The sequence below is a fragment of the Durio zibethinus genome, chromosome 3, assembly GCF_047325235.1.
Source record: "Durio zibethinus cultivar Kanyao isolate XHJ-2024 chromosome 3, ASM4732523v1, whole genome shotgun sequence".
Taxonomy (NCBI): Eukaryota; Viridiplantae; Streptophyta; class Magnoliopsida; order Malvales; family Malvaceae; genus Durio; species Durio zibethinus.
The window spans coordinates 2,655,767-2,681,882 of NC_143164.1; the positions used below are offsets into that span (position 1 = coordinate 2,655,767).

Sequence of the window (26,116 nt, forward strand, 5' to 3'; positions counted from 1 at the left end):
GTTCAAATTTGATATCGAATTATATTAATGATATAATATCAAATAATAATTTTTAATTAAAATAATAAAAAATATTATTAAAATATAAAATTCGATTAAGATTATTAATTACTTAAATTAAATATTAAAATATTTAAATTTAACATATTAAATAAATTAAATTTTTTAAATTTAACTCGATAATAATAAATCAAATTTAAAATTTATTCAAACTTAATTATAGTGTGTTGTTTTTTCTTTTACGTAATCTAATGTATCAAAGACTTTAACTAAGAAACATTTTTATTTAAATAATTAAGAGACTTATCTCCAAACTGTTTTATATTTTGCCTTTTTTATATTCATCTTTATTGTTAAGAAAGAATCTGGCTCAAGTCTCCCCAGTTGCAAAATAAAAAAAGAAATAAAATTTAGAGAAATTATTTCATCTATGATAGTGAAACTTTTAAATTTTAAAAGACTGATAGAGCAATATATATCTTTAAAATATATTTTAAAAAATTAAAATATACACTAAAATTTTTAATTTTGATAATACATCAAACATTAATTAATATGTTTAAATGAAACTAAAATGTAAAAAATTTTCTTATAAAATTAAAAAAATCGTTTCTTATATAAAAAAATTTTTTAATTCTATAAATAAAATTAAAATAAAATTAAAAAATGTTCGCGTATTTTAATTTTACTATTCCTTAAAAATATGTATTCTCTTACTAATAAAATTTAAAAACTCAATATGTGATAATTTTCCTAAAAATAAAGTGATGGATTAATAGTTGGGTCGTTTTCACTCACCAACCTACATTAAACTAGAACGAAATCCCACGGTCTTTGTGCGGTGACATACATTTTCCGAAAAACGTAAAAATCTTATATTCTATGCGTTCGAAATAACAACCTTTTTCTTATCAGCACACACATTGTTAGGCGGGTCAGCCAGTCGTCACTTCCCGTAATTAGGAAAAAAATTATATGATGTTTGTGAGGTGAATTTTGTAAAATTTTTATTAAATTAAGTTAAATTAAATTAAAAATTAAAAATGATAAGTTAAAAGTTTTTATTATATAAATTAAGTGTATAAATTTTTTAAAAAATTATGATATGTTTTTTTAAATAAATATTTTTAATAAAAATTTTGATAAAATTTTTATCATTAAATAAATAAGATTAAATTTAATTATAAATATTATTTTTACATATTATTAATATTTTCATTAGAATTAATTAATTTAATGTTTTAAATTTTTTATTAAATTATTTTTAATAAAATTTTTATAAAATTTACTTAAAAATTTCATATAAAATTTTCCACAAGCCCTTCTCTTTTTTTTTTTTTTTAATTTCTAATTTAACTTTAACAATTGGATTTTTATTTACTTAAATTATTAAAAAAAAATAACGTGCTTAAATCTGGCAAATCCGTAATCTGTAAAAATATGAACAACGTATATGTCATTTCTCTAATACAGCTCATTCAACGTATCAAATCACTGCCATCATTATTGATTATACCCTGTGAGTAACCGGTGGCACCCTAACCACTCGCAGTTTTGGAAATGACAATAAATTATTTTTTCAAATAACTAAAATAAGGAACCAACAGGCAAATTCTCCAGCGTGAAGACAACCAAAAGCGAGGGTCTTTTCGTAAATACGATGAGTGGGTCTCCCCGTAGTCAGTATTTGTCTCTGAATTTAGTTGCCTAGAAGGAATTTAATTGCACTTTGAAAAGCGTAAAGAGGAATTGAATTCACCGCTCAGTAACACTATATTATAAAAGTAGAGTTTTTTCTGTTTCCTTCGCTCACTATGTACAGCGCGCTACGGCTTCAGCTTTTTATATAATTCCGCTTTCCTGTCTCAAACTTGCAAAGCTGCGAAGCTTCTGCAGAATAGAAATGGACTTGTCTCGCCGAAGAATGAGGCTTTATTTAGAATTTCTTTTATTCATTTCTTTGTTTCAGGCAAGCGGCTCCGTCGCTTTTGTCCTCTGCTTCCACTGTTCGATTTTATTTTTCTTTATTTCTGTTCCCTTGTCACTGGTTTAGGCAGTTTAATTTCTCTTTTCATTTTGAAAGAAAATATATCACTTTCTTCCACGCTTGAGTTCTGAGACAACTAAAAGAACAAAACAAATCCTGGATTTCATTCTTCTTATTTTTGGTCAAAAACTTGTCATGCTTCACTTTACCAAGTTTTTTTTTTCCCTTCTTGAAAAATTAGAACGCAGAGTTCAAGTTATATTTGCCTCCCCTGCTTCTACCATCTCAAAATGAAGCTTAAAGGATTTTGGATTTTTATAGTCGTAATCTTTCATAAGAAGAGAAAAAGTACAAAATAAATCGCAATTAATGTGTATATTTTATTTGTTCAAAGCCAGGGAAGTCATGTGCAGCGTCTTCTTTTGAGTCTGGCGTTTCATTTTAGCCAAAGTTTTAAGAATAAAAAGAAAAAGAGAGTACAATAGTTCTTGTTAATTTCAGCTGAATCTGTTGTTTTCTATGTTTGCAGGTTTTATTTATTGGACCAGCGGTGATTGCACAAACGACCAATGATGGACTAAGGTAAGGCTATGAATTTATTGTTGCAGCTTATCTGCTTCTTATAAAATACAAATAAATTTATTGTTCTATACTGATGAGTCATTTCGCGAGAATCAGGTGCGTTACTAGATTTTATTACTACTCTAAATTTGTGCTTTTTTCTCTCGTGGAAATTAATAGCACAAAAATCCATGGTTGAATTTGCTGTTTTCTGACTACCGATAATGACAAATGTTAATTTTCTTAATATTGTTTCAAAAATAAGTATATTATTATTATTATTATTATCTTGTATTTGTGTTTGTTATGTTTAGGCAGAGACATTCTGAAGGATATTGTGCAATGTATGACATTTGTGGAAATCGAAGTGATGGAAAAGTATTGAACTGTCCCTATGGTTCTCAAGCTGTAAAGGTAAGATTACTCATAACTGTTTCACATAAATTTTGTCCTAATTATGGTTAGTAGTAATTATGTCAAGTTCTCATATGACATAAACTATATTTCCAGAATTTAGTTTGCAAGAGCGAATTCGCACCATTTCCTCATTTTTTCTTTAATATTTAAACAACTTTGAAAAAATCTGCTATAAATTGTAACTGTAATTATCTTACATTTACATCTTATTATGCTTCTCAGCCAGATGAGTTACTTTCATCAAAGATTCAAAGTTTGTGCCCGACTATCACTGGAAATGTTTGTTGTACAGAAGCTCAATTTGCCACTCTCCGGACTCAAGTCCAGCAAGTAAGATTTGTGGCTGAACTCTACTATTGGTATCATGACTTGCATTATGAGACATTTATCGTCTTGGGCTGAGGTTGAGTGATTATTGCTTTGCTTATGTTAGGTGTGGCATTTGATGTCATTACTCATTAGGTTGTTGTTTGGCATGTTACCTTTTATTCTTTGTATCTCATAATTGATTTTATGAGTGTATATGCCTTTCTAGTTTGATCAGAATTACAAAATTGTTACCTACCTAGGAATAACTATATTAAACAATGAATGGACTCTGTTGTGTTATACTTATGTCAATGTCATGTTTTGAATCTTTCTCAAAAACCTTTTATTTGTTTGTCCTTGTTCTGTCTTATGTAATGACCCAAATGATCACTTATTTTCTGTTGTCATTGGAAAATCAGGGGGCTTTTCTGTTGGCTCTGATCAATTGACATAGCCGATTGCTGTTCTTCTTAATTTCATCTTTTCCTAATATGATTTATTTCAATGTGTACATTATTGCAGGCAATTCCTTTCCTTGTAGGCTGTCCAGCATGCTTGAGAAACTTTTTGAATCTGTTCTGTGAGCTTTCCTGCTCTCCAAACCAAAGTTTGTTCATCAATGTGACTTCTGTAGCCAAGGTCAGGAATCCTGACTAACCCTCTATTATCATGTTGTAAGAGAACTAGATATCTTGTCACATGATTGTAATTGTGTCTGCCTTTAAAAACTTGGCAGTGCTATTGATCAATATTTGGAAAGGAAGAATCTATCTTTTTGTTGTTTTTCTCTTTTATTTTGATTTGCAAGAACAAATTTGATCTGTTCCAAAGTTGATCTACAACATCAGGTTAGGATATAGTCTAGGGTGTATGATAGTCTTTTAATGCATTGGCATTTAAATGCATGCAATACATTACCTTGTATTTTGGAACTAGCTCTTTCATCATTTTGTCATTTCAAATAATATTGTGATAGATGTGAATATGAATTCATTACTGTCAGTATACAATATCTTAAGGATGTTCATTCAAATGGGTGGTCATGCACTTCTTATAGGGGACATTGTTATATATCAAAGAAAATAAATTACTTAAGATATCTTAATTCTCTTTGCAGGTAAAAAACAACTTGACTGTGGATGGAATTGACTTTTACATAACAGATGCATTTGGTGAGGGGTTGTATGAATCTTGCAAGGATGTCAAGTTTGGTACCATGAATACTCGTGCTCTGGAATTTATTGGTTCTGGTGCTAAAAATTTTAAAGGTGAATTTACAGTTCTAGTTTGTATTATAAGATTTGTGTATGTGTGTCTCAATCTCAACGTCTTCCTGGCTGGTTCTGGCAGAGTGGTTTGCTTTTATTGGTCGGCAAGCAGGGCTTAACTTGCCTGGTTCACCATATGCCATTCAATTCCAGCCAACTGCTCCTGAATCATCTGGGATGAAACCTATGAATGTATCTACTTATTCCTGTGGAGATGTTTCACTTGGTTGCTCTTGTGGTGATTGCCCTTCATCTCCTGTGTGCTCTAATACAGCTCCACCTCTATCCCATAAAGGGGCTACATGTTCAGTTCGAATTGGATTTCTTAAGGTCAGGGTTGGTTTAGCATTATTTCAGTTTTTAGCCGTTTGCCAGATGCAAATTCATTAAGGCTTATGAAAGTGGTGTTCATTTCCTAATTTGAGCTGCAAGAAAGTTTTTGCTAATTTAGTTTCAATGTTGAAAATCTGCAGGCGAAATGTGTCGACTTATCTTTAGCTATCCTCTATGTAGTTTTGGTTTCTATGTTTTTTGGATGGGGCTTGTTTCATTGGACAAGAAAAAGGAGCAGGTCTTTTCGAATGAAACCATTTTTGAGTACAGCGGATGGTGGTGCATCTCATTCTATTAGTAGGCAAAATGCTGAGAACCTCCCCATGCAGGTGCTGTTTTTTTTTTTTTTCCTTTTTTCTGGTCTTCATCTTCTTCAATTACGTTCTATTTCATACTTGATCATGTTGGTTATGCTATTTCATTCATGTCTGGTTTAAAAAATTTTACAATATTGTATTCTTATTCCACAATCTTTCTTTGGATTCTTTTCAGTTTGTTTATTATTTCTTTTGCGCTTCATGTTTTGTATCAGAGGCTAGAAGATGCTAATCAAAGTAGCACTGGGGTTCAACTTTCTTTTGTGCAAGGATATATTTCAAACTTTTACAGGTAAACTATCCATGTATTTGACGTTTATATCACTTGAGCACAAACGTCTGTGATTTTGTTCTAATATACTTATGTTCAGGAAATATGGACTATGGGTTGCTAGAAATCCAACCCTTGTATTGAGCTTGTCAGTGGGAATGATTCTTCTACTTTGCTTGGGTCTAATCCATTTCAAGGTTGAAACACGGCCAGAGAAGGTATCATTTGACTGCTACATAGCTAGATGCATCTTTGTATAAATTGCACCTCTCTATGCTTGTCCATCATTGTCCATTGTTGTGAACTATAAATAACTACCTATGATCGGTGATTTCTGTTTCCATACAAGGAGGCTTGTAGTTATAATCACGGTTAGATTGGTACAAATTTCATCCTCAGAATTTATTTCTTTAACTAGTTTCAAATTTTATAAATAAAACACCCAAGTTTCCATGGTTTATCCACTAGCAATCATCCCAGGCAAAGTTCACTTCCATGAGATATTAGTTAAATTATCTCTTTTATGATGTTTAGATGTATTCTTCAGCTTCATATAGGTCTTGACTCCTAAGACTCTAGTTTGCTTGCTTTGTTTTCATGCTTGTATCCCATGCCCTATACAGTTGCCCCTAATAGGGCTTTTGCTGTTGTTTTTTCTTTCTGAATTTTTGATCGTTTCTTTTCTATGTTCAAATACAGCATGCTGCATTTGTTTGGGTTGGATCTTTAAAATTTAGATCATGTCCTATAGTATGTTATCAAAGACTCCAACAAAGTTTTGCTGGCTTCTTGATGAGAATGTCCCTAATTGTCTGTCAAGCATTTTAAGATCAGAGAATTTCTTTTACTTCTGATTACATTCTCCTTTTGATACATTTTTCTTTATCTGAATATATGTTATCAATACAATGTCAGCTATGGGTAGGACCTGGGAGCAAAGCTGCAGAAGAGAAACGGTTTTTTGACAGCCATCTAGCTCCATTTTACAGAATTCAGCAGGTTTTGCCCTATGTATTCTATTTTTCCCTTGTTGTTGATTGCTGGTAAGAGGGAGAATGCGATAGAATGATTCTTAGGTCCATATCTGCTCAGTAGACTTTTCTTATTATATGGCATACCATTTTGCGACTTCAAATTATTTATTTTTGTTCTTTTACATGCTTTTTTGGAGTAAAATGTGCCTACTAAATTTATTTGAGAGTATATTCTTGTTTTCTTAAGGGTTCTACCATCAGTCATTACTCGAGAGTATAATTTCCATATTTAATAACATTCCAGTACTAATTTTACCTATGTTTTTCAGCTAATATTGGCAACAATTTCAGATGCTTTGCATGATAAATCACCCAGCATTGTGACAGAGTATAATTTTCATATTTAATAACATTCCAGTACTAATTTTACCTATGTTTTTCAGCTAATATTAGCAACAATTCCAGATGCTTTGCATGATAAATCACCCAGCATTGTGACAGAGGAAAACATTAAGTTATTATTTGAAATTCAAAAGAGGGTATTGCTTCTACTTTGATTTTTCCGTTCGGATTAACATATATTATACATAGTGCAATCATATTTATCATCATTTGTACTTTTATAGTGCCTTCTCTTTGAAAGGTCTTACTTAAGCACTTTTTTTTTTTAAGCACTTTTTTTTTTGTACTTAACAGATTGATGGAATCCGGGCAAATTATTCTGGCTCAATGATATCTTTTACAGATATTTGCATGAAGCCAATGGGGCAGGATTGTGCCACACAAAGTGTTATACAGGTAGCCTGTTGTCTGGTGTCTGCAATTGACTGAAGCATATAGATTGCCAACAGAAATGTGAAAGTGTGGAAGTGGAACTGATGAGTTGTTTATCCTCGAATCTCAACAAAAATGCTATGTGCCTCATCTTTCTTCATACGGACAATGAGTTGCATTTTTTATGTGCATGTTTTAGTATTAAAAAAATTCTGATGTGAATATGTTAATGGTTTGTCACTATTATGATAATCCATGCTTCTTTTGTGCATGCATGCAACTCGGACTTAGTATGGTTTTCTGTTCTTCGGCGGTTCCACCGTCTGCATGTGTTTTGACACTCACTATACTTTTGAGATCCCTCTGACATAGATAATTATATCTGTTGCTTTTTTGTGTTTTATACTTCACTACCAAGTAACTCATCATTGAATGGCTAGAGCTCCCTACAAATTCTTTCCTCTCTGATCCTTTTTTTCTTATTTAATTTTATTATGTTTCTCTTGATAGTATTTTAAAATGGATCCAAGTTATGATGCTGATGATCGACTGGAGCACGTAAAGTATTGTTTTCAGGTATATCCTAATACCTCCTTGTTCACGTTGTTTAGAGGTAATTGCCTTCTTTAGATTTCTACTTTATATACCAGCGTCTATTATAAGCATGTCCAAGTTATAGATCTTGACAATAAGAATCTGAATATTGATTCTTTTCTTTTTTGTCTCACATTTCTTTCTGTCTTTCACTCTCAATCTTTTTGTCACCTGAATTGACCTTTTAATGTTTACATGCTATGTATTCTCTCAGCATTATACCTCTGCAGACTCATGCATGAGTGCTTTTAAAGCCCCACTAGATCCAAGCACTGTATTAGGAGGTTTTTCTGGGAGCAATTATAGTGAGGTAATTTTACTTTTCTGAGTTGCCAATGCAGTCAGATCATTGGATATAGCAACCTAAAATGATCTTTATCATACAGGCTTCTGCATTTATAGTAACTTATCCAGTAAACAATGCTCTTGATAAAGAAGGGAATGAAACTCAAAAGGCAGTGGCTTGGGAGAAAGCCTTTATTCAATTAGCAAAGGTTTGGTACTTGTACTTGCATCATATCAATAATTGTTTGTTGTCTTGCAATTGTCCTTGTCTTGGCATTTCTCTGATATAAGGGAGTTTCACATAGAATGCTATGCTATGGAACAGGATGAGTTGTTGCCTATGGTTCAATCTAAAAATTTGACGTTTTCTTTTTCGTCCGAAAGCTCCATTGAGGAAGAGTTGAAAAGAGAAAGCACTGCAGATGCTATAACCATATTGGTAGGTGTTTTTCTTTACTATGGTGTGAACACTTGGTATTTGAGTCCTGCATAGAGAAGCCTAACCTTTGTGAGTAGTGAAATTTCTAAGAAGCCTACCATCAAGCTTTGTTTTAAAAAAAATTATTATCCTTTTAAATGTGAAACTTTTATTTTCACTGGAAGTTTTCTTACACTGCTTTCTTGTGTCTGCCGCCTTATTTTATTGCAGATAAGCTATCTTGTGATGTTTGCTTACATATCTCTGACTTTGGGTGATACACCTCGATTATCTTCCTTTTACATTTCATCTAAGGTATCTCATTCATGATTCTTCTTTACAGAGACTATGTCCTATTTTGAATTATTTTGATTACTACCTCCTGTTCTCTTTTTGGGTGTGTATTCTCAGACCCTCACCTATTAGCTTAAGCTTTTCTGTTGAGGGGTTCTAGACATTGATATTGAAACTTATCTGATCAAGTGGTCCAGAGTTCAGATCCAGATAGTTTCTATGCTATTAAATTTTAAAAGCTTCAGTATAAGCTATGTGATGGGCTTGTGCTTTGTCCACTCTCCGTGGGCTTGTGCCTGATGAGGCATGCTTGTGAATATAACTATCCTTGGACTCTCACATAACAGCTTAAGCATTTAGGTTGGCTGATACTTGACATATTTAACTTCACAAGGTTATAGCAAACACTCATAAATGCACTTTCACTTTAACAACTTTTGATATTTAACCTCACAAGGTTATAGCAAACACTCATAAATGCACTTTCACTTTAACAACTTTTGATGTTTACCCTTAATTAGTATTGCTTTCAGCAATGATAGACTTTCCTAGTTATGTAGTATAGACTTTCCTAGTTATGTAGTAGACTAACATTTTAGTATATCTCGGAAGGAAAAGACAAAGCAAATGAGATAGAGTGGTTATGTTTTTAGAAATCCAAGCTACTTTTTTTATATCCTATTTCCAATTTACAAAAACTTCTTTTAAACCTTCTTTTTTACCTAGACAAAATTGTGGCTATTCATGCTTTCAGGGGTCCATATCTAATAAATGAGCTTCTCTTGGTCGTGAAAATTTTCAAGTTATGCTTTATCTGATGATTTAAGGTTATGTTTTGACGGAGCAATAAATAAACAAGCTTATGGTACTTGGACTGCCATAGTTGGGTTTAGAAGATCGGAGTGCTGTTCTAGGGGTTGGATGAATGTCTAAAACGTTTCTATGATTGATTGAATTCCAGGTATTGCTGGGCCTTTCTGGTGTTCTGCTTGTCATGCTCTCAGTTCTTGGATCAGTAGGATTTTTCAGTGCTATTGGAGTAAAATCTACCCTAATAATAATGGAAGTTATTCCATTTCTTGTTCTCGCAGTAAGCTTCCTCCTTTTGCATATTTCAAATTTAATGTGATGTTTTTGGTAATGTTGCAGCTATCATATTCTCCACTTGGAGGATATTTTATAGTACAATTACATTAAACATTTTTTTCTGCTAAGTCCCATCTCTCTGTTGTCAAGTTCTGTCATGGCTCACTATTCTGAACTCATTTTCTTGTAACAGGTTGGGGTGGATAATATGTGCATATTGGTGCATGCTGTTAAGCGACAACCTTTGGACTTACCTCTAGAAGGAAGGATAAGCAATGCACTTGTGGAAGTTGGACCGTCCATAACCCTTGCTAGTCTATCTGAGGTTTTAGCATTTGCGGTTGGAAGTTTCATTCCTATGCCAGCCTGCCGAGTATTCTCCATGTTTGCAGGTCTATCTGTTTGTCCATTTTATATTGATATACATAGAAAAATGAAATTTCTTTTATCTCACTCCTGTCATTCACCTCACATCCATGCTTTCTATTGCAGCACTGGCTGTTCTATTGGACTTCCTTCTGCAGGTCACTGCTTTTGTTTCTCTGATAGTTTTTGACTTTTTGCGAGCTGAGGGTAGAAGAGTTGATTGTTTTCCATGTATAAAAGTAGCATCGACAGATGCTGGATCTAAGAAAGGTATATCGAAGAAAGAGTCGATTGTTTTCCATGATTGATGAATCATGTAATATAATTTTTTGGATGCATTATCTTGATTCTTTGTGCAGATTTTGAATTAGAACTAAATTTCATAGTCATTTAATACTTTGAATACTCTCTGTCATTTATTTGTAAAGCTTTCATGAAGTCTTACTGAGGAATTTCTTATGAAAGTTTAGGCGTTGGTGGGAGAAAACCTGGGCTACTGGCTCGATACATGAAGGTAGTTGTTTTCACTTTCTTTAGAACTTAAGTAATTTGTATTTGCTAACTGTTAACAAGTGATTTATACTTTTTTTAAACAATTTTCATGTGTTTTGCTTATTAATTGTGTTTCTTTTTTCACTTTTAGGAGGTACATGCACCCATTCTCAATATTTGGGGAGTGAAACTCTTAGTCGTTTCAGCTTTTGTTGCTTTTGCATTGGCTAGCATTGTAAGTTGCTTTAGCTTTTTTTAGTTGATCTATTTGATCCCTTTTTGCCTGTCACTTGAAGTAAACTTCTTATGCTTGCAAAATTGATAGGCATTATCCACCCGAACCGAGCCCGGTTTGGATCAAAAGATTGTTCTTCCCCGAGACTCGTATCTTCAGGTTCAATTTTTTGTTTCCTTTTTCCTAAATGGGAACTGAATCACTTGATATCTCTTTTATCAGTGTGTCATTGCTGCATTTTATTGCTGCAGGGCTATTTCAATAATGTTTCAGAGTATCTCAGAATTGGACCACCGCTGTACTTTGTTGTGAAGAACTATAATTATAGGTATTTCCATGTTATTTCCACTTTCTTTTTGTCTTCTGTTGACTTCATGGTATATGCTTGTGTTGGCTTTTTGGTTGTCATTCAAAGACATTTACCTGGTCAAAAGTATGAAGCGACGTTCACCTGTGCTTCTAGTATTGGTTTTTTGTCATTCTTGTTAAATGACATAGCTTATTATTGGCTCTTCTAGAGCTTAGATTTTTCTTTTCTAAAATGTATCTTGAATAATTATCGACATCTGAATAAGAAAATGATGTAATATGAGATTCAATTTTTTTTTCTTCTGATATAAAAAGGAAACTATTTGTGGTGAAAACTTTCTTTTTAGGCTGAGAGTATCAAAACATGTGAATAATCTTCTGAAGTATTTTACATAACAAAAGGTGTTATGTATACATAACAAAAGGTGTTATGTGTTATTATTTAAGAAGCAGAAACTTGCTTTCCAAGAAGTATGTAAAGCTTCATTTGTCACCAAAAAAAGATGGAGTTATTCAAGGTTTTATCTTGTTGATTTTGTTGACAAAGATGCTTTTCATGCTGATGTTCTTCTATCCTTCAGTTCAGATTCAATAGATACGAGCCAGCTGTGCTCCATCAGCCAATGTAATTCAGACTCTCTTTTAAATGAGGTAAAATTGTTTTGTAAATTCCATCTCTTGAGTGTTCATTCATGATATTAGATTTTTCTTAATGAACCATGCTCTTCTGTTCAGTTTGAAGCATGGTTGCATTTTTAAGATTGATTTTGGTGTTTCTACTGGTTTCTAACTTGTTCCATATACTTATTCGGATCTATTTCTCTTTTGTTTGACCTCTATGGCTAGTCATATTTCCTCTCCTTTTGAACTGATCCATGCATCCATCTAGCAGGTGCAGAACATGTGGGAGGAAAAGCACAGTTACATGCAAGATCTTTTGATGTCATAAGTAGCTTAATCTTTGAGTACCTTAGAGATTACTGATTTACTGTGTTCATCAAAATGGTTGTCAAATGTATCAGCAAGGTCATTGGACCAAGATGACTAATAAAGAATCGGTTTTTATGCTACATAAACCTGTTGGACTTGATTATGTTTTTGTTGAAATAGTCATTTGATGAACTTAAGTTCCATTGAGGATAAGGTCACAAAGGTTTTTCTTATTATTGAACTTAAGTTCCCTTTCTGTTTTGAATTGCTTCATTATTAGATCAACAAATCTATGCCTCTTGCTTCTTCTTACCCTTAATTGTTGCTATATTGACTTCATTTAATATGACTGTTTTATCTTGTTGCCTCTGTAGATAGCAAGAGCATCCTTGACACCAGAATCAAGCTATATTGCTAAGCCAGCTGCTTCATGGCTTGATGATTTTCTTGTATGGATATCTCCAGAAGCATTTGGTTGCTGTCGGAAGTTTACTAATGGGAGTTATTGTCCCCCTGATGATCAGGTATTGATCCTATTATTCTTGGTACTTGTTGTTAGATTTAATGTAACATGCCTGATGATATGCCAAAGATCTCATTTCCCAATAATAAGGTGTCCCTTCCTAATTACGTTTTCTAATAGCTATGGGCTTACTTCATCTTTTGGCCCTCATTTATATTTTGCTTGTGAAAAAAAAAACACCTGAACCTCAAATTATGAGTTTAAAAACATAACACTGCTATATAAGGTTTAATGAAATTTGGTTCTAAAATTGTGTATCTAATTTCAAGACCATGGATTTAATTCCTTTACAGCTCAGCATTTTCTGGTAATGGTGCCTCTGTTGTTGAGTGGAATAAACAGATGTCTGTATTTTCCCTTTTCACACTTAGCTTACTCTTAACATTTGTCATTTGTAAGGAGATGGCATTGAATTGATTAAATTTTCTAATATGTTGGTTTTGGTAATTGTAATGCTTTTGGGTTCACTGAAATTAAATGTTCTTTCTTCCAGCCTCCTTGTTGTGCTGCCAATGATAGTCCCTGTGGGCTGAGTGCAGCGTGCAAAGATTGCACCACGGTAATGTACACCTTATATCCTGCCTGATATTTTGGCACTGCAGTAGCATTTGTCAACATGAAATTTAGCAATTCTAGTGGCTAACAATTAATGTAATGTTTCAGTGCTTCCATCACTCAGATTTACATAGTGGTCGCCCATCTGCTGCCCAATTTAAGGAGAAACTTCCATGGTTCCTCAATGCTTTGCCCTCTGCAGATTGTTCTAAAGGCGGACACGGTGCTTACACTAGCAGTGTGGAACTGAAAGGTAATATCACCCAATTTCTCATTTGTAGGCAATTTTCACTTGCCTATTTTACTTTGAGATAGAATTGACAAGTACTATGCATTCTAATTTGAGTATGTTAGTAACTACTTTTACTTTTGTTAGCAGGCTATGAAAATGGTGTTATTCAGGCATCATCATTCCGTACCTACCATACACCCCTCAATAAGCAGGTGGAACTAATACTCGTGTGGTGGTCATTGTTAATTACCATTTCTTGTCTTTCTTATTTTGTATGGCAGCAAGTTGCACCATTAATTGGCTGTGAATTGTTTTAGATTGATTATGTTAACTCATTGAGAGCTGCTCGACAATTTACTTCAAGGGTTTCAGATTCTTTAAAGGTAAGATATCAATGCTGATTGCCTGTCTAAATGATTTAGCACTTATAATTATTTCCTTTGGTAGAAAAACATGATTTTTCTGCTTAATTGGGTACACTTATCTTTCTATCCTTGTGCGGTATATACATGTAAGCTTCTTTTGCATGGCACAAGTTGTTAGTCCTTATCATACAACTCTATGGTCCTCGTCAATTCTCCTGAGCTTCTCATGCAAGCAGTCTCTTGTTTTGAATATGGTTGCAAAAATAGCTGTATGCTATTGATGTGCTAATGTCTGTCTGTAACCTGACCTTTTTCTGGTGCAGATGGAAATCTTCCCATATTCTGTGTTTTATATGTTCTTTGAGCAATATCTTGACATATGGAGGACTGCACTGATCAACCTTACGATAGCTATTGGTTAGTAATTTGCATAAACCTACTCAAAAAGTGTCATAATACACATTTTTTCCATGAAGCATTTATTTTGAATGGTTTTCTGGTACATGTGTAATGATTAAAAAAGTTATCACCAAAACTAAAAAGTAGATTGAGAGATATCTACTTATGTTATTTAATTTTATTCTGCGACTTTTGTTTTAGCCAAATTTGAGATTTGTAGTTGACTTGGTATTTTGCAGCATTGTACTAATTGCTTGTTATTTTGTAGTTATTTCTGATTTTCAATTGTATTTTCTTCTATTTGATTGCTACAGGTGCAGTTTTTATTGTTTGTTTAGTTATTACATGCAGGTTAGCTTTCTAATTTTGTCCCCTGATTGAAATTAGTCTTCATTATTCTGTTCGTTGAAAAGTAGTGAGAAGTTATAGATTTGACTGTTCGAAAATACTAATTACTTGACATCTCCCCCCCCCCCCCCCCCCAAAATATAGTTTGTGGAGCTCAGCGATCATTTTGCTGGTGTTGGCAATGATTGTTGTCGATCTTATGGTATTTTATTCTATGACAATTACCGGAAATCTTCTTTCATTTGAACTGATTTTACTTTGGTGTTCAATTTGCACATGTTATACCCTCTTACAAGATTAAACCCTGCAGGGTGTGATGGCAATTCTCGGAATCCAACTGAATGCAGTCTCTGTCGTTAATCTTGTTATGTCAGTGGGCATTGCTGTTGAGTTCTGCGTGCATATAACACATGCCTTTTCGGTTAGTATCAATCTGCTTTTCGTTTAATGTTGGTTTTCGGCCTTGAGAATTCATAGACGGGGTGCACATCCTCTTGTCCCTCCCTCCTTTTTCTAAAGGAAGTGAATGAGTACATCAAGAAATGACTTCCTCCATACTTATTTGTTGCGTTAATTTTTACCATATTCATAATTGTTATGCTGTACATGTTTTTGCTATTATAAAAGCGTACAAGTTCCTTGTGCAGGTAAGCAGCGGAAGTAAAGATGAAAGGGTAAAGGAGGCTCTGGGTACGATGGGATCTTCTGTCTTCAGGTTCTTTTCCTTCTCTTAGGAACCCCGCCCCCACCATGTTCCCCTTTATGTTGGGGTGATGATTGATAAAAGAAAAACTATCTTCCTGTTGCTTAAGCTTAACAGTCATTTATCTGATGTAATTGTGGCAGTGGAATCACACTGACAAAGCTAGTTGGGGTGCTGGTTCTTTGCTTCTCAAGGACAGAAGTTTTTGTGGTCTCTATTCCAACACTGACTTGTGAATTGTGGGAGCATTCATTTTACAGTGATTTTAATTGCTTACCCTCACGCGTTTGTAGGTGTATTACTTCCAGATGTACCTAGCGTTAGTACTTCTCGGTTTCTTACATGGGCTTGTATTTTTGCCGGTAAGTCCTTTCCATTTACGTTTTTACGGAGGGAACCAGTAAGTTTACTTACAAAGTAAAAGCATTAACCAAATTGTTTGCAGGTGGTTTTGAGCATGTTTGGTCCACCGTCGAGATGTGTGCAGGTTGAGAAGCAAGAAGGGCGGCCTCCAGTTTCAACGCAGCCCTAGTTTGATGATTTTCACACAATTAATAACTCTTTTTTGTCGAGAGTTAAAATTCTATTTCTGCCTTTCTGATGTAGAAACTGCATGTAAAACCAGAGCAAAAGGAAAGAGGGAAAAAAAAGAATCAAACTCCCATCCCATCCCCAACATGTAAAGCTTTGTTTAGAGAAAGAAAGGAGGGAAAAAGGAATAGGAAAATCATATATATATATCTATAAATATTTATATAGCTTGCTTTGCTGTTGTCAAATATTCTAATTAATGTAGCTAATGTAAGTTAACACTTTTGATGGAATGATAATAGTTTTGCACTCTTTAGATTTTGACATTTTGTAGCCGACGCGCGGAATTTGGAGCAGTCCTTGTCTTATCCTATGTTATGTAGTCTCGGTTTCCTTTTTATTAATTTATTATGGAGCGGATGCTCCATCGGTCTCCTGTAGAAAAGTAACCAGTCCACGGCATTTGCCACTTAGGAACCCTCAATTGGCAAAAGATTCTTCTAAAAACTCGATCAGATTAAATTTGAAAGATGCCCTATCGAAAATGAAAAGGAAAAATGAATAATAAGCAATTAGAAGCGAAAACGAAAGATTTATTTTACAGTAATAAAATGTAAGAATAATTTTGATATTTTGGTTTTAATGTTTAATTTTTATTAAATATTTAATAAATATATGCTTTCAAAATTTTAATCAATAAATAGAATAAGCAAAAATATTAATGTTTTACTTTTTAATTATTCAATTATGTCCAGGGTTTCATTTTTCTTTAAATATAAATATAGTAATATAAGGTGTTTAAAAATAATAATATATAAATTAAGACATCTAAAAAAAAAAAAATGTGAATACTTAAAATGAGACAGAAAGAATATTTTCAATAAAATTACACTATTTAAATCATACCAGAAAATTTTAATATAGACAAAAACCGGAGGGCCAAGAGAAATGTGTAATATATATTGGAATCTCAATCTCAAAACTTTAGATAATTTGAATTTAAAAAAAGTCTGTAGTCTTACCCTTACCCACTACGAAATTAACAAATGGTGTGTTATTATTATACACGCAATGTTAATATAGTATAGGCAAAGGTTATAATGACTTAAGATTTATGTTTAGAACAGAACGTGGATGAATGGAATGGAATTCGAACGGAACATAGTGTTGCTGTTGGGGTTGATTATGGAAGAAGATTTAACATGTAAGCAGATTATTCTTATATTATTATGAAAAAAAAATTCACACTATAATTAATGCTACCATGTTGTTGGATTTTTAATGCTAATAATTAATCAATGTTTTGTGATTGTTCGGTTCCACCTTTTTTTCCCAACTAATCCGTATACTTCACATTAGTAGGTGTTTATAATATAATTAAATAAGAGAAGACCCTTAAGAAGAATTAAAATAAACATGTCCTATTCTTTTAGAATTAAAATATATCTAAATGACACTTATTAATATCATTTGTTTAATTAAAATTTTATATTAACAATGTATCAAATCTTAACTTTTTTAATATATATATATATATATATATATATATGTAAACAATCTTCAATTTGAAATCTAAGTTCAAAAAAAAAAAAAAAAAAAACGTTTTAGAAACCCTGTCTCTCTCGTAACTTACTTTTTTTTATGTTTCAGGATAATAATCATGGAGAGTTCATTCTTGAAAGGACACACATGAGGTATTCGACAAAATGACATAATTTCTCTAATAATGATATCTATATGTTATTGATGTTAAAGCTTTCCTTATTTATTAACATTGAGATAAATAAGACAATAAGGTATTGAAATAATAATAATAATAATAATTTGGCAAAGACTATTGTGAAATATTTGTGATTTGGGAGGCAGGAGTGGCCAACTGGTTGATTGAAGCATTGTATAAAACAATTACATCATATCAACAATATATTTTTTCCATTCCAACTATGTCACATAATTTGAATTTACAAAGCGGACCGCCAAGCCCAAAAGATAGAATAATGCTTGAAAGTTGAAAGAGAAAAGTGATGTTTTTTATTTTCTAGTTTTGGTTTATTGCCGCGGCGGGGTCGTTGCAGGTTTGCCATGAAATTTTCTGGCTATTTCTAGCATCAAGTGCAATTTTGGGCTATATAATTGGGACAAGTAATGAAGAAGTTGATGTAAAAAAGAGCAAGAGTAAGTACGGAAGTGAGCATCGCCGGCGGGAGAAGGAAAGTAAGCGGAGGGAAGCTGTCAAAGTTTTCAAGTAAGGCCAAGTTTTTATTGGTTAACGGCTTTTGGAATCATGGAGCGGCACGACATTGTCGTTGGGCCCGTTCCGTAAGTTTGTTTGTTCATGTTGAAGTCTTGAAATGTCCCAACTCTTGTATGTTATATTTTCATTATTGGTATAATTAAGGCCTCAATGTTGCAATAGAAATAACGAACTCTGCATTAATTATACAAGGTAAAAACTCCTTAAAACCTATACCTAAACTTGTATATTATTAATAAGCATTTGTGGTTCAGCAATAATAATATTAATTTGTCTACATTAATTAACTAGAAACTAATAAGGGAAAATAAGAATAAGAGAGATTAGAAATTATTACAAAAATTAAGATAATAACCAAAGACCAGTATGACTCTTAATGGACTCCCTCATGTCATATAATAATATGCATGCCGTACAAGCATAACACTAACGCCACAATTAAATGTTTGGAAATTTGAATTAATTAATAATACCAGTGAACAGGACATGATCATCTCTCTCTCTCTCTCTCTCTCTCTCTCTCTCCAGATATATATATATATATATATAGTTATTCAACATGAACAAAGAGAATTAGACCCCAAAATGAAAAAGGAAAAGCATAATCAACAATTAATTGATGCACTTGAGAAAAGATTTATGGAATTTGTTCAGACTTGCTTATAAGCTGTAAAAGAGCATTTGCTTTTCTATGTGCTCTATTCGTTCCTCTATGCCAGATCTCTATTAAATGCTCATATACACCACATTGAAGTGCTGCAAGAATGAACTCAACTCAAGAAGAACCGAGGCTGCACACTCCTTAATCTTAGGGGTTCCATCTTTCTTGAAGTCAACCAGAGTTCCAATCAATGAAAGCTGTCCAATCTCATGTCTCCCTTCTGGATGAGTTGCAAGAAGTAAGAAGATGGAGAGGGCCTCATCAACCATGCCCAGTTTCTTGTCCTCCAGTAACAGCTGTAATTGTAATATAATGCCAGCATCAATGGCCCTGGCTTCATCGGCTTGGTTGAGAGATAAGAACAGTGCAGTGACAGCATCTCTTTTACCTCTAATTGTCCCGGTCTGCAGCAAATCTACCAGTGGGGGAATGCCATTTGCCAGAGCTATCGTCACTTTGTTCTTGTCAACCATTGACAAGCTAAATAAAGCTGCTGCAGAATTCTCTCTTGACTCCATACTTCCCTTTTGCAAGACTTCTGTTATAGCTGGTAATGGAATTGCTTGTTCATTAGTTATGAGCTTCTTATTAGACTCGTCGAAGGATAAATTCAATAGAGCTGTCAAAGCATGCTCTTGAATTTTAGAATCTGGATAGGACAACAGCTGCACTAATGGTGAGATAGGTACACTTTTAGCAATCAAAACTCCAGTCTCGGGGTTTTCCTTGGAAAGCATACGAATATCCTTTATTGCCTTTCTCTAATTGACTGGAAGATAGTTCTTCAACCAAACATGAGGTTTCTTCTTTATGTTCAACAGAGGAGCCTTCGGAAGATTTAAAATCCTCTTTCTTGGGGAGCTTAAAATTGCTCTTCTCGCACCATTGTGTGATAAGGTTCTTGAGTGCATAATTTGACGCAAGTGACAAGTAAGCTAGAGTCTGCCTTGTCTTTGGGCAGGTGCGATGGTTAGAACCAAACCACTTCTGTATGCTCTTTCTTTCAAATGTCTCTGAATTTGGTTGGAAAATATTGAAACGTAATTAAATATATAAATACATAAGTTTTCCATCGCATAACATGATGATCTAGTGAAGTAATTGACATACAAATTGCCAAGCACATCAAAAAGCATGGGATATGACCCAAGCGAGGCTATTCATTAATAATTAAAATCTTTTACATGTTTTTCTTCTAGTAGTCGATAGTCGATACATACAGTTAATTAATGATCTTATCATTTTGCTGTCATTCAACTGCTAATTGAAAAGGACAAGATTGAGTTAGGGTGTAAATAATGACTTTACATGTCCACTCGCGACAATAACAGGATCTGTCATTATTTCAAGTTTGATTGGATATAAAAACTCACGAGGGATTACCAAAGAATGGGACTTCACCAAAATTTTAGGCATGACAGCATCATCAAGAACATTGGTTACTTCCTTGCCTAAAATTTGCTTGAATTTGTTGAGAAGTTCTATAATTTGCTGTGTAGACTCTGAAGTTTGGCCTATTGCTGTAGCAAGATTCTTTACAACTATAGTTTCAATCTTCAAGTCCTCAACAGTGTGCAGATCTAGATTTTTGGCTAGCCTTTCTATTAATTATGCGTATATCAGCATTCCTTTCATCAGTTTTTGAGTATACCACCATCGTATCTACTGCGAGTTCTATATCCTGAGAATCTGCTCTCCTTTTAGCTGGGATTAATCGTGTCCGCATTAGTTCAACCTGAATACCAACCGCATGACAAAAAATTAATAAATTTTAAATAAACATGTAACATATACATACTGTTAAAATGGAAATTGTTAATATTTGAATACATGCATATTCTATCAAACTATCGTATTGAGGTTAGTATTGAGATAGAGCTCTCTGACCATAATACATACGTACATACATCTTAAAGCTCAATTTCGTAAATTAGAGGAATGACTCAAGGACTTGCCAAACTTTCCTCCTTATATAATGTGTCCCAATGTTATGTATATACTTCTAACAATACATGTTAGCACCCAATTAGTTCAAATTAACTTCAAATGCCAACTATGGCTAAATGTTGTTGGGTCTGTCACTTTTAGTTGTGAGATTAAGATGGATGAAGGCAGGCATCTAGTACAGTTTTGCTTTCAAAACAACCCTTCGAAGACAAGAAAGATGAATATTAATTTTCCTACCTGTTCCCTCACTTCGACAGATACCTCGAAAGGCAACTCATGCAAAGCTTGGCATAACTTTTCATAAACAGTGTGAAATTTGATAATTATAGCAGCCTCACTCTCCAGCGTCTGAATTACGAAGGATACTGTCTAAATAAGCAACAACATTGTGAATTTTGAAATCCGTCAGATGTATTAAAAAAAAAAAAAAATGACACCCCAAATCTACAAACATCCTCACCGGATAAATCCTACTTCCCTCATTGCAAGTTTTCAGTAGGTTCTTTGCCAAACGAACTACTTTCTTCAACTTTGACAAACAAACGATAACATTATCAGTAATCGGGGAGCCAAGGTACTGAATCTCATCGAAGAAAGGCAACAAAATCTTCATGCGCCTAACGAGGTTGTAACATTCTTTTCTTTGCGTTCTAGGGAAATTTCCAAGTCGAGCAACATCTTCAATCAGACTAACTGTTTCATCAACCAAATCGATTGGTGTATTCATTCCATTCTCTTCCTCCATCTTCACCATCTCCTTACATCACCATCTGCAGTTTGCGTTTCATAGGAACTGTCGTTCATGGCTTAGTTTTCTCTAATTTGCGCGGGTCAATTTGTGCCAGACTAAATAATCGGAGTGGTTTTGAAATTAAGATGAGATGAGAAATGTTAAACATGAATGATGATCCGGGAATGAAAAGGGTAGAGGGAAATCAAAAGAAACTTAAAACCCTAAACCCTAGTTAATAATAATATATGAACACATATAAAAGAATAAAAATATACGAACATGTAAGAACTCCATAATGTTATCTGGGAAAAAAAAAACAAATAGGCTAAACAAGGTTTCTGTTTTTTAAATGAAGGGTTTTTATACTCATGCTAGAAGACTAAAAAGATAAAATGGAGCTTCTGTTAAAAGTCAAATATTAAATGTATATTAACTGGCCATTTAATAAGCCTTCCCTCCTCAGCCCCAATACCATTTATATAATATTTATATAATATATATATATATATAGTTTATTGTTCCTCAAACAAGAGAATTAATTATATATATAGGAATGCATAAAATATTGCTGCCATCCAAAAACCCAATGCTCAGTTCACATGGAAGCTAAATATTCGTATTAGATTATTAAATGAAAAAAAAAAGTTTTACTTCACCTTTAAACCTGCTAAGTTTAAATGGAAACTTTGTAGGACAGTGGCCCAATTCAAGTCCAACGGCTTTCTCGTTATTTTTTCTTATTTTAATGTGAAACAATGAATGCTGAACTGCTAAATTTTGCCATTGCCAGGCTGCCATCCCTTCTCTTTGTCGGATGACTGTTCTAATTTTTGAGGACCATGTCAAATCATCATTGACATAATCACCATCACATACTTTAATCTTTTACTCTCTGTCAGATTCGTCAACATTGTAACACATCATCAACCGTCAGAATCATTGGTGAATTCCATGTGAACCCCTGATTTACAATGATTTATAATGGATTTCCTATCATCAAGATCAACGGTTGTTAATAGAGTTGAAAAGACGGTCGAGAAAACATGTACACTACTATAGAGTGTATGCTTTCGGACAATGTGGCAGAATATTACTGGTATTTCAGATAGAATTAGGATAAAGGAAGAATTAAATAAGGCAGCATAGCCATTAGATTAGAAGGATTATGTTTATCATTAAAAAAAAGGTTAGTAATAGAAAAAAAAAAAGTGGAAATTTTGAAAGCATATGCTAAGGTAACCGTTGAGCGTACGCAGAAGATCGGACGGCTAAACTTTACTAGCCGTTAGTTTTAAAAACAATAAAAGGTCATGAGCGGACATTTTATCCGCTCTTTGCGTCTCAATTTCCTTTCATAATTTCGTCCTTTTCTGTGTCAAAAACCCCAAAAGCCTGAACGAGAAGAGAAAGAGAGAGAGATCAATTTGATCGCGGTTCAAGCCTCAAATGTTATTCTATTGAGAAATCTCTCTCTTCGATTTCCTTTTTCGGTGAAGTGGACATCAAAGGTAGCGGGGTTTTGGAATCTGGCAGTGGGAGAAATCAACAAGGAAACTCTTTTGAGAAAGGTTCTTCATTATTTTCTGATTTAATATTTTGTTGATATTCTTTCTTTATTGGGTCTTTACCATTTCTTTCAATTTTGCGTATTTCAACCAAAAAAAAAAAAAAAGGAAAGAAAAGGATCACTTTAATTTAGACTGAAGGGGGTCTTGATGATCTTCGACTGGAGTTTGGGGATGCCTATCTTAAGCGGATTCTTATTGTTTACAGCTGTTGTCTGTAGATACGGAAAGAATGGCTGGATCGGATGAGAACAATCCTGGAGTCATCGGACCCTCATATCTCCAAGGTGATTAATTCAACCCCATTTTCTGTAACCTCTCTTTTGATGTTTAAATAAAATTTCGAAAGTTAAAGTGTTAAAGAAATGTTTTTTCTTTTGTAATTTGCAATAAAAGGGGGTCTGCGTGCCTGTGGAGGGAAGTTCGTGGCGGCGAATGGGCAGAATCGAAGAGCATTAAGCACTATTAATCGGAACGTAATTGGAGATCCACCTTACCCTTGTGCAGTAAACAAAAGACCTTTATCTGAGTGAGTTCTTTCTTACATCCTCTCTCTGTTAGGCTGCTGAGAACAAAAAAGAAAGTAGATCTTTTTGAGTTAGCTATTGTTGGTTTGGTTTCTGATTCCTGAATGAGATTGAAGAAATGATGTATATGGGAAGTGGGGTCTGTCATGGTATTCAATGGTCCAAAAAGACAATTTTTTCACTTTTAGAAAACAGTTTTTTATTTCTCTCTTTCTCAGCAGCAAGAAATTAAAGTTGTGTTCTCAAGGCAGAGTTTTAATATTCTTTGTCCATTTTTTTCTCTTTTCAGAAGAAATGCAGTCTGTGATAAGATCCCACCAATACCTCTGCATAGACCAATTACTAGGCTAGTAACCTTTTCTTTTAGTTTTATGATGTATGTTTTGATTGCCAAAATATATCTTCTACTTCATCCTTTTGCTTATGATTCTTTCTAATCAGGAAGTTTGCTGCCCAGATGGCTAACAAGCAGCAAATCAAAACTGAGGTACCATTTTTTACAATGAAAGAATATTGGTGTTATCCTCAATTATTCAGTCACGTTAGATTAATAGGAAATAAAGAAACCAATCCAGTCAGTGTCAGTTTCAAATGAATCTGAAGATTGCACCAGCATAGATGTGGATGATCCCAAGGAGAGCAGTGACTTCGATGTGCCAATGTTCGTGCAACACACAGAAGCTATGCTAGAAGAGATTGACCGGATGGTATGGGACACCTCCATTAATTTATCCTTTTGTTCAGAATAGCACTGATTCTGTCTCCCCTGCAGGAGGAGGTTGAAATGGAAGACATGGATGAAGAACCTTTTGTGGACATTGACAATTTTGATAAAAAGAATCCGCTTGCAGTTGTTGAGTACATTGATGATTTATACAAATTCTACAGGAAAGCAGAGGTGATTTCATTTTCAGTTGCAACTTAAGATTGAGTACTTATTAATCTCTTTTTTTGGTTGATTTTCTGAACTTCTTCATTAAGTTTTTGCAGTGTACTGGTTGTGTTCCTCCAAATTATATGGCACAGCAATATGACATTAATGAAAGGATGAGAGGTATCCTCATTGACTGGCTGATAGAGGTATGCAAATGTTGCACTAACTGACATTGCGTCCTTGTTACAGATGAATTAGGTAGAATCCTGGCAATTTAAAAATCCATCATTAATAAGCATTATGGAATGACAGGTTCACTACAAGTTAGAGCTGATGGATGAGACCTTATATCTGACAGTCAATCTAATCGATAGATTTTTAGCGGTTCAACAAGTAGTGAGGAAGAAACTTCAGCTGGTTGGAGTAACAGCCATGCTTCTTGCCTCCAAATATGAAGAAGTTTCTGTTCCTGTTGTAGAGGATCTGATTCTGATTTCTGACAAGGCTTACAGCAGGAAAGAAGTGCTTGATATGGTTTGTAATTCAATATTGCGTTTCATAATTTCACCTTGTTTTTTAATGTTTTGATGACTCAATAGGAAATAGAAATGACATACATCTTGATTTGCAGGAGAAATTGATGATCAATACCTTACAATTCAATCTATCCCTTCCTACGCCGTATGTGTTTATGAGGAGATTTCTCAAAGCTGCTCAATCTGACAAGAAGGTTCGTGACAACAAACATGGTCATTTTGCATTTATTATCCAACAAAGTTATTTAAATGAGTCTGAGATGGCTTTAAATGTGACTTTGTTGAACCAGCTTGAGCTTCTGTCATTCTTCATGATCGAGCTTTGCCTAGTTGAATATGAAATGCTTAAGTTTCGACCTTCTTTATTAGCTGCTGCTGCTATTTTCACTGCTCAGTGTGCTCTTAGAGGGTCTAAGCATTGGAGCAAGACCAGTAAGTGGTATACTACCTATTCGGAAGAGCAGCTTATGTAAGTCTTTCATCTATTTGTTATTATGATTTATGAGCAAATTTTGTATTTCCAGTTGAAACTTACTCTAGCTATTTCTTGTTTTTGTGTAGGGATTGCTCAAGAATGATGGTTACTTTCCATCAGAAGGCAGGGACAGGGAAACTTACAGGTGTAGAAAGGAAGTACAGTACATCTAAGTACGGTTATGCTGCAAAAAGTGAGCCAGCAACTTTTCTCTTGGAGGCTAGATTCTAGCACAGCTTAAAAACATTGATTGGTGCTTATAGGAAATGAGGGGGGTGGGGTGCAATCGAGCAACACAAGTTGCCCCTGGTTTTACGACTATATAATACTGACTTGGTGTTTTTCCCTTTGAATTCTTCCTTCTAGTTTTTTATATTTTATAGCAACAAGATGTTGTTTGTTTCTATATATTTCATTTCCTTCTGTTCAATAGGTTTTTCCTTTTATGGTTCTCAATGGATAAAAAGATTTGTCTCAATGGATAAAAAGATTTGTATTTTAGTTTGTTTCTTCTTTCTTTGATTTGTATTAAAAGAGAGAAAAAGAAAGGGTTGGATTGCAAATATTCAAGTAACTTGTAATGCAAATTTCATTTGCGACCTCACAACGGCAGTTTGTGCGTTTAGAAATTAAAAATAAAATATAATACTGACTTGGTGTTTTTCCCT

The 26,116-nt window shown here is 33.8% G+C and overlaps 3 protein-coding genes and 1 pseudogene across 12 annotated transcripts; 2 read left to right on the forward strand and 2 right to left on the reverse strand.

Annotated features, from left to right (window-relative positions):
- The first annotated feature begins 1,747 nt into the window (after nucleotides 1-1,747).
- LOC111296477 (uncharacterized) lies at nucleotides 1,748-16,197 on the forward strand. 4 transcript variants are annotated; one of them, XM_022891175.2, is made up of 39 exons: nucleotides 1,754-1,969; nucleotides 2,517-2,569; nucleotides 2,863-2,962; nucleotides 3,188-3,295; nucleotides 3,797-3,913; nucleotides 4,392-4,542; nucleotides 4,625-4,872; nucleotides 5,016-5,204; nucleotides 5,408-5,484; nucleotides 5,564-5,681; nucleotides 6,379-6,462; nucleotides 6,881-6,976; nucleotides 7,134-7,235; nucleotides 7,722-7,787; nucleotides 8,020-8,115; nucleotides 8,192-8,299; nucleotides 8,416-8,529; nucleotides 8,740-8,823; nucleotides 9,764-9,892; nucleotides 10,082-10,280; nucleotides 10,381-10,524; nucleotides 10,725-10,768; nucleotides 10,898-10,981; nucleotides 11,072-11,140; nucleotides 11,233-11,309; nucleotides 11,872-11,941; nucleotides 12,595-12,744; nucleotides 13,237-13,302; nucleotides 13,407-13,551; nucleotides 13,678-13,742; nucleotides 13,848-13,913; nucleotides 14,219-14,312; nucleotides 14,609-14,645; nucleotides 14,787-14,844; nucleotides 14,953-15,063; nucleotides 15,290-15,357; nucleotides 15,489-15,555; nucleotides 15,639-15,707; nucleotides 15,791-16,197. In XM_022891175.2, the coding sequence occupies exons 1-39, from the start codon at nucleotides 1,904-1,906 to the stop codon at nucleotides 15,875-15,877; spliced, it is 3,876 nt and encodes a 1,291-aa protein (XP_022746910.2). In that variant the 5' UTR covers nucleotides 1,754-1,903; the 3' UTR covers nucleotides 15,878-16,197. The 4 variants fall into 4 exon arrangements, 2 of the variants coding, with proteins under 2 accessions (XP_022746910.2, XP_022747647.1); XR_016340754.1 differs by lacking the exon at nucleotides 14,787-14,844 and having other exon boundaries at nucleotides 1,748-1,969; XM_022891912.2 differs by lacking the exon at nucleotides 8,740-8,823.
- A 2,492-nt stretch (nucleotides 16,198-18,689) lies between these two features.
- LOC111298130 (U-box domain-containing protein 15-like) lies at nucleotides 18,690-20,627 on the reverse strand (annotated as a pseudogene).
- A 380-nt stretch (nucleotides 20,628-21,007) lies between these two features.
- LOC149519515 (U-box domain-containing protein 13-like) lies at nucleotides 21,008-21,727 on the reverse strand. Its single transcript, XM_089758034.1, has one exon. The coding sequence runs from the start codon at nucleotides 21,490-21,492 to the stop codon at nucleotides 21,073-21,075; it is 420 nt and encodes a 139-aa protein (XP_089614160.1). The 5' UTR covers nucleotides 21,493-21,727; the 3' UTR covers nucleotides 21,008-21,072.
- Nucleotides 21,728-22,691: 964 nt separating this feature from the next.
- LOC111298194 (cyclin-B2-4-like) lies at nucleotides 22,692-25,949 on the forward strand. 7 transcript variants are annotated; one of them, XM_089758024.1, is made up of 12 exons: nucleotides 22,692-23,039; nucleotides 23,245-23,323; nucleotides 23,433-23,565; nucleotides 23,853-23,909; nucleotides 24,005-24,050; nucleotides 24,118-24,270; nucleotides 24,336-24,461; nucleotides 24,554-24,643; nucleotides 24,750-24,971; nucleotides 25,069-25,167; nucleotides 25,264-25,442; nucleotides 25,535-25,949. In XM_089758024.1, the coding sequence occupies exons 2-12, from the start codon at nucleotides 23,269-23,271 to the stop codon at nucleotides 25,677-25,679; spliced, it is 1,305 nt and encodes a 434-aa protein (XP_089614150.1). In that variant the 5' UTR covers nucleotides 22,692-23,039; nucleotides 23,245-23,268; the 3' UTR covers nucleotides 25,680-25,949. The 7 variants fall into 7 exon arrangements, with proteins under 7 accessions (XP_089614150.1, XP_089614152.1, XP_089614151.1 ...); XM_089758026.1 differs by having other exon boundaries at nucleotides 23,258-23,323; nucleotides 24,139-24,270; XM_089758025.1 differs by having other exon boundaries at nucleotides 22,693-23,039; nucleotides 23,258-23,323; nucleotides 24,127-24,270.
- Nucleotides 25,950-26,116: the final 167 nt, after the last annotated feature.

Coding starts and splice junctions, on each gene's coding strand:
- LOC111296477 (XM_022891175.2), top strand. CDS start 1,904: ATGGACTTGTCTCGCCGAAGAATGAGGCTTTATTTAGAATTTCTTTTA. Junction 10,281..10,380: donor AGTATTCTCCATGTTTGCAG/GTCTATCTGTTT, acceptor TTTCTATTGCAG/CACTGGCTGTTCTATTGGAC. Junction 12,745..13,236: donor ATTGTCCCCCTGATGATCAG/GTATTGATCCTA, acceptor TCTTTCTTCCAG/CCTCCTTGTTGTGCTGCCAA.
- LOC111298194 (XM_089758024.1), top strand. CDS start 23,269: ATGGCTGGATCGGATGAGAACAATCCTGGAGTCATCGGACCCTCATAT. Junction 24,462..24,553: donor AATTCTACAGGAAAGCAGAG/GTGATTTCATTT, acceptor AAGTTTTTGCAG/TGTACTGGTTGTGTTCCTCC. Junction 25,168..25,263: donor CTGCTCAATCTGACAAGAAG/GTTCGTGACAAC, acceptor TTGTTGAACCAG/CTTGAGCTTCTGTCATTCTT.
- LOC149519515 (XM_089758034.1), bottom strand. CDS start 21,492: ATGGTGAAGATGGAGGAAGAGAATGGAATGAATACACCAATCGATTTG.